Below are 13,377 nucleotides of genomic sequence, written 5' to 3'. Positions count from 1 at the left end.
AATATCCAAAATGGTCAAGCCGCTTTTTAAACCTACAAAATAGCGGTGCCCTCCAGACTGGCAAAATCCACAGCTCAGCCCACCTTTCTCTTCACCTTCTCCATTTGTTTCCCAGCCACCGTGCACTGTCCTCCGTGCAGTCCCTGGCTAGCAGGGTGATTTTTAGGTCAGTTCTTAAGTCCTACCATCACAGGAATCTGTGAGAGCGCTGTCTCCTTAAATATCCAAAATAGTCAGGCTGCTTTTTAAACCTACAAAATGGTGGCGTCCTCCAGATCGGCAAAAGTCCACAGCTCAGCCCATCTTTCTTTTCACCTTCTCCGTTTGTTCCCCAGCCACCGTGCACAGTTTTCCGTGTAGTTCCTGACTAGCAGGGTGATTTTTGGGTTAATTCTTAGGTCCTACCACCACTTGGGAATCTCCAAGCCCTGTCGTCTTTGCTGTCAGGGTCGCTCAGTCCGCTGCCAGACCGCAGCTCCATGTGTCTCCTTTTTTGGTATTTTCATGTAAATTCTTCTGCTAGTTGTGGTTTAGTCCACTTTTGTATCCTTCCCTTCAAGGCTCAGGGGTCCAAGATTATCTTCTGTGTCTGTGTTAATTGGTTTCCCTTTTCTTTGTTGAAGAGTGTCTGTGCAGTCCTTCTGCCTAGTCCGCCATATTGCCGGAACTCCAAGAGGAGAGGTTTTTTGTTTGTTTGTTTAGGTTTTAGCTTTCTTAGTTTCTTTGTTTTGTTTTGTTTTGTTTTTACTGGTTAAGACTTCAAGAGGTATGATTCCCTTTTTTGCCTTATGGGATATTACAGGAACACATACAAAATATGAGTAACTTTCCAAAGCCTGATACTTTCACTTGGGGAGCCCCTAGTGCAGAGGAAGAGCCCTGGTTGTACAATGGTTAAGCATTTGGCTGCTGACAGAAAAGTTGGCAGTTCAAACCCACCAGTAGCTCTGCAGGGGAAAAGATTTGGCGATCTGCTTCTAAGGATTGCAGTATAGAAAACCCTATGGGGCAGTTCTACAGTGTCCTATAGGGGCACTATGTGTTGGAATTGCCTCCATAACACATTATTTGGGGACTGAATATGTTTATTAAATGAATGTAGGCATTTGTATCCTAAGCTACGCAAGTAACAGAAAGATATAAATCAATCCTTTGTATGCAGAAATATAAGTATGTCATTTCCCCCTTCCTTCCTCACCGTTTCTCCCTCCCATGAGTATGTTTCACAATTCCTCCGGAGGAAGGATGAGACTCATGTACAATCAATGAAAAAATGAAGGGAACAACCTGATGCTTAAGGGGCAGCTGGAGAAAATGGGGAGATACAAGAATTATTGTTAGATTGGAATTAACCAGTACTGATGCCTTCCTGAGATTTGAACCCCATAGTATTAGACTGTGGTAGACCAATGAAGAACCCCTGAATATGTTCACATTCTTATCCCAGGAATCTGTGATTATGTTATATTACATGACAAAGGGGAATTAAAGTTTCAAATGGAATTAAAGTTGCTAATCAGCTGACTTTATGATAGTTTATCCTGCATTATCCAGGCACGCTCAAAGTAATTATTGCTGTTATCTGTCACTGACTGGATCTCCGACTCATGGGGACATCATGCACAATAGGATCGGATTGTTGTGATCCATTGGCCATGCTTTCCTTACTATTGGTCGGGAAGCACTGCTGAAATCTATTCAGCATCATAGCAAACAGCAAGTCTCTACTCACAGATGGTTTATTAGTCGGGAATCGAACCCAGGGCCTTCCTTGGTTGTTGGGGATCCTCACATGATATCTGTCTTCCCAAATATAAGCTCACTTCTATATCTAATCTATTATTTTTATAACTCAGAACCAGTCAAGTTTAGGGCACAGCCTATATAGATATGGACTAATTAATATAACAAAGGAAATATTGTTTCCAAACAAGTTTACATCCACAAGTATAGGGGAAGGATTCCAACATTTATTTTCAGCAGACACAGTTCATTCTGTAACAGATCAGAAGGATGGATTAATCTAAGGGTAGCACACTATCACCTATGTTGTTGTTATGTGCTGTCCAGTTGATTCCAACTCGCAGTGACCCTGTGTACAACTGTATGAAACACTGCCCAGTCCTGTACCATCCTCACTATTGTTGCTAGACCTCAACTACTCAACATAGGCTTTTTTTAAAAAAAAATGTTACAATACAGGTGGTCCCTCACTTTTATTCTCTCTTATACTGACTCCAACCATTGCCATTCACAACATCCACTTACTATGGTAAACATTAGCCATAGTGAGAATGTAAATTATTAGTCAAAATGGGATATTTTGGGAGTGAATAGGGGTACTATCAGTAGTTACACTGTAAGGGCCACTATAACTCAGGATTTCCCAAGCAACTTACCCTATTGACATTTTGCTAAAGTCACTGGAAAACTTCAAGTCTCCAGCTTACATGAATTAATCAGCAGTACCTAATATTGTTAAACACTCTTATCTCCCTGATAACCCAGTGCTTCCCGACCAATAGTAAGGAAAGCATGATTTATTCTTTGGCTTCTAGAAAACCACACTCTCCTCTTTTTCCTATCCCCTTTTTGGTCACCATTTTCAGATGCTTGCTGAAGTCTTCTCTTTGTGTTGGACTCTCTCAGCTCGATTATCTCCATCTTTCCATAGGTTTTCTCATCTAAGCCAATGGATTTAAATCCTGTCTACATGCTGATATCTCCCAAATTATTTACCCTCAGCTCAGATCTGTTCTGAGCACCTCAAATTCACATACACTTAAGCAGCATCCAAAAAAAAAAAACCAAACTCATTGCCATTGAGTAGGATCCAACTCATAGGGATCCCTCCAAGGCGGTATCACTACAGAAGTAGATTGCCCAATCTTCCTTCTGAGGAGTGGCTGGTAGGTTTGAACCACCAACCTTCTGGGTAGCAGTCAAATGCCTTAGGCACTACACCACCAGAGCTCCTCCTAAAACATACTCTCAAATCTGCTCTTCTACAGACCTTCCTAGTTTGGTTGGTGGCAGCTACATTCTGCTATTTGCTCACCTAATACATTTTGCAGTGAGGCTAGGCTCCTGTCATATTTCTATACCTCATATCTATTGTGTTATGTGGGGAATAACTTTGATACAATGGTGGACTCCAAGTATGTTACCACACAAATAATCTCAGAGATCATGAAACAGAATGGCTCCCAGACTCAATTACAGTATGTTCGAATTACACAGTGTCTTAAATGAGTTTAAAATATGTGGCAAGAAGTGGGGCAAAAAGGTGGTGTAGGATAACACACTTAGGAAAAGGTTCAAAGACTTAGAAGAAACTAAGGGTTTTCACTGCATTTATCTTCCCTGCTGAAGACATGGTGACAGGACAAGAGTTGGCATTTGAGCAAGGGGACCCAACAGACAAAAGGTGTCTATTATTGTTTGAATTGTGTCTTCCAGAAATATGTGTTGCAATCCTAACACCTGTCCCTGTGGACCTAATTGTGTTTGGAAATAGAGTCTTCTTTGTTATGTTAATAAGATCATACCCATGTTGGATGGGTTATAAATCTAATCACTTCTAAGTTATAAAAAGAGCAGAATAGACACAACACTAGGGAAGACAGACACCATGTGAGGTTCATCTACAGGCCTAAGAACCAAGAAACACCCAGGGCTAACACTCCCAAGGAAGGCAAGAAAAGAACAAGACCCTGATTTGGATTTTTAGCCTACAGAACTATGAGAAAATAATAGTTTTCTCTATCACAAATAGAGTGATTTGTGATAGTTCTGTCAGAGCAGTACTAGGAAACTAAGACAGTGCCTGGGGCAGTAATACTCACTTGTTCTACTGGATATAGGTATGCTTGACCTATACTTGAGGGGAGCGGTGGCAGTGTAGTACCTAAGGCATTTGAGTGCTAACCAGAAGGCTGGTGGCTCAAACACACCAGCCACTCCTCAGAAGAAAGACTGGGCAATCTATTTCCACAGAGATACCACCTTGGAAACATGAGGAGGGGTCCCTATGAGTTGGAATTGACTCGATGGCAGTGAGTTTGGTATTTTTATTTATTTATTTATTTTTACTTATATTTGAAGGCCCTGGTAGGGTAGTCGTTCAGTGCTTGGTTCAAACTCACTAGCCACTCCTCAAGAGAAAGATGTGGCAGTCTGCCTCCGTAAAGATTACAGCCTAGGGAACTCCATGGGGGCCAGTTATACTCTCTCCTACAGGGTTTCTATGAGTCAGAACCAACTCTGTGGCAATGGGTTTTGATCTGTATGTGTAGTTTATCAATTATTTTTCTGAACAACTATGGAATTTGTCTGCATTTTTAAGACAGAACACATGAGGGTACTTAATAAGATGTCACTGGTTGTCAACCATGGGCGTCATGGTTAGGAATGACATAGTTGGTAATGACGAGGTGATAAGATCATACATTCTGCTTTGGTTTTTCTATCTCTCTCTCTACTGCTAACACTGTGGTGCGCTCTGTCATGTATTCTATTTATTCCGTATATGGTTATGTGTAATAAATTACTACATTATATCTCCCACGGTGCTTGCTTATTCATTAACTAACTTTGATACATGAATTTCAATTATATCTCACAGACTTCTACTTTATTTATTACTTATTTATAATGTTTCTTAAAAGTTTTATCCATTATCCTAGTTTTCTTTTCTATAATATAATTAAATATTCTCAAAATAAATACAGTAAGTAAACAATCCATATTGCATTAGCAAATCCTGCAGGTCATCCTTCAAAACATACCCTGAATTCAACTTCAACATATCATGCATATCACAATAATCCCAATCCAAAACTCTCATAATTTACCCAGATTATTGCAATAGTATTTCACCTTGTTTCTTTGCATATGTCTTTACTCCCTTTAGCCCATGCTTATTATAGCAACTCTGTAGAGATAATGTGACATAATGTCACTCCTCTAAAAGCCTAAGTTCCCATCATAACTTATAAGTGTGATCTGATTGTCTATTATCTCTTGAGTACCAACTCCTGTCACTCTGCTCCTCACTCATACAGCTCCTTGAATATTCCAAGTATCCTCACAACTCAGAGCTTTTGCACTATCTTAGCTTCTTCTTCCTGGAATTCTCTTCATCAGTACTTCCTCCAGTTTTCACTCAAAATGTACCATCTTAGTGAGTCCTTCTCTGACTACCCTTATCTAAAATTTTAACTTCTCCTATTTACTAACTAAAGGATCTTTGGTGGTATAATGGTTAAAGCATTTGACTGCTAATTGAAAAGATCAGTGGTTCAAACCCACCAGCTGCTCCACTGAAGGAAGATGAGGCAGTCTGCTTCCATAAAGATTTAAAGCCTCAGAAACCCAATCATGGTCGCTCTAAGTCAGAATTGAATCAATGGCAGTGAGTTTGGTTTTGGTTTCTTTGTTATTGTTGTTGTTGTTATGTGTCATCAAGTTGGATCCGACTCATAGTGACCCCTACTTGAGTTTCTGAGGCAGTATCACTACGGAAGTAGATTGCCATACCTTCCTTCCGAGGAGTGGCTCATGGGTTTGAACTGCCAGCTTTCTGGTTTATGTATATGTACTAACCAAAAAAGAAAAAGAAAAACAATTAAACCCATTGCCCTAAAGTCAATCCCAACACATAGTAACCCTATAGATGACATATTCTAATTTATTTATTTTTTTTTTTAAATCTTTACAGCACTTACTATTTTATTACTGCAGTCCTTACGTGGCACAAACAGTTTAGGACTTGGCTGCTAAATGAAAAGCTGTATGTTCATTTCCATTCAGAGATGCCACAGAAGAAAGGGTGGCAATCTATTTCTGAAAAGTCAGAACTGAAAACTTTATGATGTTCAGTTCTACTCTGACACACAAAAGGGGTCACCACAAGTCAGAACTGAGGTGACAGTAACTGATCTATTTTACTTACTACTAATATATTTTTAACTTCACTTAGTGCATGCTACCTTTAGATTATTTTCCATATTATTTTATTTATTTATATTGCTTATCTTGTACATTTTGACTCTTGTGAGAATATAATTCTCATCAGGGCAGGGATTTTTTTATGTTTTGGTTGGTAGGGGGTCATATTTGTTTACTGCTATATTCTTTGCTCCTATAATAGTACCTGACACATAATTGTTATATGAATACTCATACTACTCCAATTGTCAGTAACCCTACATATAAAAATCACAGTAAAGAAAATTTAGTTACCTAGTTTGGGCTTGGATGGAGCTCTGGTGGTGTAGTGGTTAAGGCAATTTGGCTGCTAACCAGAAGTTTGGCAGTTCAAACCCACCAGAGACTCCACAGAAGAAAAATGGGGCAGTCTGCTTCCATAAAGATATAAAGCCTTGGTTCAAACCCACCAGCCACTCCTTGGAAGGAAGGCAATCTACTTCTGTAGTGATACTGCCTTGGAAACCCAAGGAGGGGTCGCTATGAGTCGGGTCTGACTCATTGGCACATAACAACAACAACAACATGAGTCAGAAATGACTCAATGGCAGTGAGTTTGCTTTTGAGTATGGGCTTGGAGGTAGATAAAGATAGATCTGAATTTGAACCAGGCTGTGCCATTTATCTTTCAAAACCAAAATGAAATCCACTGCCATCGAGTCGATTCCAACTCATAGTAACCCCCATTGGGTTTCCAAGGCTGTAAATATTTACAGATGTAGATTGCTCCATCTTCCTTCTGTGGAGCTGCTGATAGGTTTGAACTGCCAACCTTCTGGTTAGCAGTCAAATACCTGAGGCACTGTGCCACCATGGCTCCTTCACATATCGATCAGGTTTTGAAATATGGGTGACATTCACCAATTTCAAATGGACACAAAATCACTTAAGGCTGAACAAATTCTAAAAGCTAAAATAAATAATGTCTTGGCACTTATAGAAGAGAGAAAGTGACTTTCTTTGATTGGAATAAAGAAAACATGAAATATTTTGGTGTGAAATAAGCTTAAAAATACATGTTATTAATAAATCATACAATGTGTATGATATTTTAGAGAATGGACTTGTGATTCAGGCAAAATAAAGTGAAGGATGTTTTGTTAGTGATGTTATCAGAGCTTCAAATAAGGAAATTTAATCTGAATGAACAAGGATTAGGCTGAAGATAGTCATATTGATTGCAAAGCTATTTTTATAGCTTTAAAGATATGTATTCAGAGCCTGACTCAGAGTAGCATCTGTGAAAATTGAGGAAAGAGAACCTAATGGAGAAATATTATGGAGAAGAAATAATATTTCACATATGTAAGCCTCAATGACTCCTGGGTCATGTTCTCATTTACCTAATCAAAATTTTTTAAAAAGTCTTTTTTTGTTTGATGACACTAAGTTCAGAAGAGGACATATTAGGTTTGAGGCATCAATGGGACATCAAGGTATGGCTACAAAAACAACAACAAAAAAAAAATCCAAATCCACTACTATTGAGTCAATTCTGACTCATAGAGACCACCATTGGGTGGGGTTCCAAGGCTATAAATCTTCATGGAAGTAGCCTGCCTCATCTTACTCCCACAGAGCAGCTGGTGGTTTTGAACCACCAACCTTCTGGTTAGCACCCAAATGCCTAACCCACTATGCTACTGGAGCTCCTTTATAGAAACAAAACAGAGTAAAAAATGAGCTATTTCAGGAGAGACTGTAAGTGGTGAAAACAAAGGGACAGAAGACATAGGCATACAGCTTGAAGCCATAACATCAAATCATGATTTACGGATAAGAAGGTCAGCCAAGGGACCTCCCATGAGTTTGCTATGATAAGGAGGTTGAAAAAGAATGATCCAGATAATGAAAGAAGTGCCTAACAATCAGAAAGAGAGGGGAAGATTCTGAGTTGAGAGGCAATGAAAATAGGAGTGTCAGTGATGGTAAAAGGCCATGGTCCCTGGGAGGTACAAACAGCTGACCCACTAGGCTGATAACCAAAAGGATCCAACCTCAATTCACCCTAAGGCACCTCAGAAGAAAAGCCTAATAATTTACTTCCAAAAAATTAGCCACTGAAAACTCCATGGAATACAGTTCAACTCTGATACACAGAGGTGGTCATGTGTTGTAGGCAACTCAGTGGTGAATGGCAGAAAACCATGAGCACCGAAAAAGAGCCATTTGGTTAGGTAACTAAGAATAAATATTTCTTGAATAATTAAATGAATAAATACAGAAACACATAATAGGACATTGGGAAGAAAAAGGAGAGTGGTGTGTTTGAGAAAAGAGGGCATACACATGGTGTGTATACTGGCAGGAGTTATGAACAAGATTGAGCACCAGGAGAAGGAGAAAATTGTTGATAAACTAGAGATGGGAATTTTTTGTTACATGATAAGGAGAAAGAGTCATGACCAATGTCATAAAACAGGAATTAGCTATAATTACAAAAAGGATGTCCTCCATCCAAGGATTGATGACAGTTAAGTGATATAATTAGGGGAAGTCAGGGGCTCACACCAGATGGTATTCCTCCTGGGAAAAGTCATCTACTCAAGATCTTGAGTCAGTTCAGACTGCTTCACCTCAACAGGTTGACAATCTGCAATGAGTTTAAATAAAATTTTCTAAGTTTGGGAGAGCTGAGAAAAATGGGTGCTTCCAATAGATTGGGACCTGCAAAGATTATTGATGACTTTTATGTTTTTCATAAGGGCCAGTCCCACTGTGGTTCTCTGCCCTTCTAGAAAAATTCATCCTTCTCTTCAGATGACTTAGTAAACACCAGTGTAAACACCAATATTATCTCTTTTGAGTTCATTACAAATGGTAGAGATCCAACCGGTAGGGAACAGTGTAGTCTCAGCATCCTTGAGAAACTTTCAACCAGAAGTTTCTCAGTTTTAACAGCTAAGACATAAACACACCAAACCTAACTACAAGGAACATCATCTTCTGATGTGCTATCTTTGGAAGTAATCAGAATATATCATTCCCCATCCTTTCTGCTTAATGTTGCTTCTTTTTAAAGGGAAAACACTAGCGTTATCAGGAAAATAGATAAGTGAATTTGTTGACTGTTTTATGAGCTATTAGGGGTCTTGTAATATTTAGACAAAGGTAGAGTGAACAAATGTGGTCTAGGAAAATTTAAGTCCATTTGTAATTACTTCATTAAGAAGTCATATCTGAGCAATGTCTTAATGAGGTGGTAATGAGGTAAAAATGTGCTACTAGAATAGGCATTGGAGAAAACCTTCTGGAAAAGATAGTTCAATAAAATGATAATGAGGGAAAAAATACTTATTGCCTTGCCTTATGTTCCTACATTTTAGGATGTGTCCACCTGTTCTTTAAGTGTTGGTGGCTTCAATGGGAGGATGAAAATAGAAAGTTTAAGAGAGTGAATGGGGAGAGAGAGACAAAGGGTGAGAGGGAGAGGAGAGATGACAGAGAGGGAGAGGGAGTGGCTGGGAGGGAGGGAGAGAGAAAGATGGATACAATTAAATTGTTCTTTGCCTTAATAAAACTGGGATGTAAATAGCAACTACCACGTCTAGGGATTGTTAAGAGAATAATATTAGTAAACATAATGTATATAGAAGAGGCACATCTGGCAGAGTAAACCAAAATTAGTGTTGAAATGGTGGTGTAGCGCCTAAGGCATTTGACTGCTAACCAGAAGGCTGGAGGTTCAAACTCACCAGCCACTGCTCGGAAGGAAAATTGGGCAATCTACTTCCATAGTGATACTGTCTCAGAAACCCAAGGAGGGGTCACTATGAGTCAGATCCAACTCCACAGCAGTGCGTTGCACTTCCATTGATATTTAGGAAACTGTGGTATAGCAAGGTTAACTGTCTTGTCCGCGATTATACAAACCTGTGAAAACCTGGATGGGAACCTAACTGAAGATGAGGCTAAGTTCCAGAAACTCTCACACAGTCTCCTTGGCTCACAAAACTGGCAAAGGCTAGAGCTGCTTTGTGGCATTCTTCCAGAATTAACAACATTCAGCCTCATGCTTCAAGCACCTATGCCAAACAAATCCCTAACTAAATACACACCGATATTGTTAAAACCAAAAGCAACATATCTCCAAAAGTATATATACTTTTCAGCAAGAGCATCAGGTCTATAACTACTAAATTCTCACTTGTAGTACAGTTTTGATAAAACTCATTTCTCTCAACAGATCTCCAAACTGCTCCACTGAACCAAATAAATATAACCTTCTTTTAAAATAAATTCTAGCAAAGCTAGCAATTCTAGCATATTTTACTTCCATGGTCTAACATACACAAGGCTAGGATTTCTTGTATTGTTAGGTTTCCTGCAATATGGCAAGAGTGTAAAATTTCACTGAGGAGATTCTTAATATAGAAAGCATTAAATGGTATATAAAATCTAACCTGAGTTTGGTGGCAATTTTTCCTATAAATATTATAGTCTGTTTTACACAAATTTCAATTAGTGAAATTTCAAGAAATCATGTGAAGAAGCTTTCAGTTATATTTCCTTACATAAAGAGAAAATAAAAACCTTTTATATAACAAAGGCCTCTATAGGAAGAATCTCCACAGAATGCAATTAGAAATTTTCACCTATTTCCCGACACCTTTATTCCAGTTACATATAAAAGCCTTCAATAAGCTTCAGGAATCCCTAGGTGGTGCAAATTGTTAAGCACTGGACTACTATCTGAAAGATTTGCAGTTCATCCAGAGGCACCTCAGGACACAGCCTCGAAGGTCCTATGGAGCAGTTACTCTGCACAGATGGGGTCGTGATGAGTTAGAATTGATTGAAGGCAACTATAACAACAATAAGCTTCAAGTTTTGCTTATTATTATTATTACCATTAGTAGCCTTCATAAAAGAAAACTTTATAGGTAAATATATACCCAAACCAAAATCAAACTCACTGCCATTGAGTCAATTCCAATTCATGTTGTTGTTGTTGTTATGTGCCATTGAGTCAGACCCGACTCATAGTGAGCCCTCCTTGGGTTTCCAAGGCAGTATCACTACAGAAGTAGATTGCCCCATCTACCTTCCAAGGAGTGGCTGGTGGGCTTGAACCACCAGCCTTCTGGTTAGCAGTCAAATGTCTTAGGCACTATGCTACCAGAGCTTCATAGTGACCCCCATTCATTTTCTAAGGCTGTGAATCTTTCAGAAGCAGAATGTCTCATCTTTCTTCTGTAAAGTAGCTGGTAAGTTTGAACCACCGACCTTTTGGGTAGCAACCAAATGCTTTAATCACTACACCACAGAGCTCCTTGGTAATTACGTAAGGAGAATACAAATCCATTACTATGAGAATCCCCATTTAAAAAGAATCAACATCTGTTAAAGCTATGGGAGTGTCAATAACATAACAATATCATGTGAGAGAATCTAATAAAACTGGGGAAAACAAAACATCTCCTGATGGAGAAAAAGGGACACTAAAAAAATCAAATGAGCAAAAGTAACATAAGGTGATATCTTATGCAGAAATTCTTTGGTTTGTGGAACAGAGTAAAAGTTGACAGACCTGTGGAGAAAGTGTTTTCCGTGTAGGGTCAGAAGTGGTGACATAAGCAGCCTGTGTGTACGCATAACTCTTGAACCGAGGTTTAGGAGAGGAAGAAGTTCGCTCATAGCCCTGCGCTAGACTGACAGTGATCTGCAGAGGATTTGGGGAGAGAGAAAGGAGACATTTTAAATGACCTTGGAAGCAGTACTTTCCAACACACTAGAAAAATGGGTATTCAATAGAAAAGGCAAGATGTCGGTTTAATCCTAAATGCATAGCAATGATATTAGAAACCAGTACACTCCAAGAATTGTGGTGACCAAATTCATGTTGGGAATCAGGGAAGGTGTGAGCGTGGGATTTAACCATAAGTATCCCATCCAGACTCTGGCACTAATATGGGATGGTGCTCTTCAATCTGGCAAAACAGGCATCGAAAAGCAATTTTCTCTGAATCCAAAGTAAACAAAGCCAGAACCCATTAGGTCAATACCCTGGAAAAGACTGATGCTTTCATAAGCTAAACATAGAACTAGCTCAGTAGAGTGAGAAAAATAGGTCTAAGAGCTTTCAACGCCTCCAGCAGAAATTGTGCTAAAGGCTTTTTCATTGTTTGTGTCTAGGAAAGTACAAGAACACCCCCCCAAAATATCCACTTTTGAGAGAGAAGGAAAACAAACCACTGTGAGAGCAGAATTCCAATGCATTGTGTACAATGATGCAATAAAGAATTTTATTATATGTATTCTTCATTTAACTTTTCTTTGAAATATTTTAAACCCCTTTTCTCTTCTCAAATACATTGCCCTGAATACTCAAAATGTGTCAATATATCAGCCAGTTGTCACCACATTGAGAAAATTATTAAACCGAGTTCATGACCTTGCTTTTGCTCTAGCTCTTTGCTTTTTATCTGATAGAGAATTTAATAAATTCATAGGTCTGTCTTTTGTTTAACTCATTTTACACAATGGAAATGCAATAGATTTTATGTACTATATCTATATACTATGGTGCATGTCAACAGAATATTATTTTAACATTCTGCTTTGAAAACATTATAATCCATATTATTGGACACAATTTGAATAGTTAATATAGACTGACTCTCCCCTCTCTCTCTGCCTCTCACTCTCCACACACACATATATATACATATGCCCTGTGTATGTATGCTTATACACACACATACACACACACACACATATATGTGTGTTCATAACCTAAAAATGCAAATAAAATAGAAAACACCTTTGATATTAGTCTTCCTTCAGACGTTACCTGTTGAGAATAGTGCATTTGATGATGCAATTGAAAATGTTCCTCTTGAGTAACTTTTGATGGCCTTGGCAATCTTTCCACTTCCTGGATGGCTTCAAGGCTCACTTGCTGAGGCAAAACTTGGAAGAGTGATGTGACATACATTAAGATGGACTTCTTATCTGGATAAGTGGTGGCAACATCTGTAAGCACATTAACACCACACATCAATTTTTGTTTTCTGTATTCGAGACTCTGAAAGGGGAATGAACAAATCAAGGTTACAGGAAGAAGGCATATTAATGACCACTTGATTGTCCATGAATGTCCTCTAGAGATTAATTAGAACATGATTATCAGACCTAAAGTGTCCTTCCAATTTGGCAGACCAATGAGATGAGCACTAAAGTTAATTTCTTTTCCTTGCTCCCATAAAATCTTCATTTCATCACATTCTTTCCTAAATCAGATTGCCAAACCTGTCCATCTTAGAGTGACTTTCATTAGCCGTGAAACAAAATAAGAGATTGTATTTTCCTTTCCCTGGAAAGTTATATTGTTGTTGTTATATGACATCAAGTCGGACCCGACTCACAGCAACCCCTCCTTGGGTTTCT

General features: G+C 38.7%; 1 protein-coding gene across 1 annotated transcript in view; it reads right to left on the bottom strand.

Annotated features, from left to right (window-relative positions):
* The window catches only part of LOC103205306 (dystrophin), a gene marked incomplete at its 3' end in the record, with an annotated part of 320,392 nt that overhangs the window by 102,451 nt on the left and 204,564 nt on the right, over window positions 1–13,377 (bottom strand). The window contains exons 7-8 of the mRNA XM_042782273.1: window positions 12,782–12,963; window positions 11,519–11,650 (exon numbers count right to left, since the gene is read on the bottom strand). Of these exons, the coding sequence (XP_042638207.1) occupies window positions 11,519–11,650; window positions 12,782–12,963 (314 nt within the window). The remainder of the gene's footprint in view (window positions 1–11,518; window positions 11,651–12,781; window positions 12,964–13,377) is intronic.

The sequence above is a fragment of the Orycteropus afer genome, unplaced genomic scaffold (genome assembly GCF_000298275.1).
Source record: "Orycteropus afer afer isolate SDZICR_OR568_19922 unplaced genomic scaffold, OryAfe1.0 scaffold00280, whole genome shotgun sequence".
Taxonomy (NCBI): Eukaryota; Metazoa; Chordata; class Mammalia; order Tubulidentata; family Orycteropodidae; genus Orycteropus; species Orycteropus afer.
This window is presented reverse-complemented; position numbering and strand designations above follow the sequence as displayed.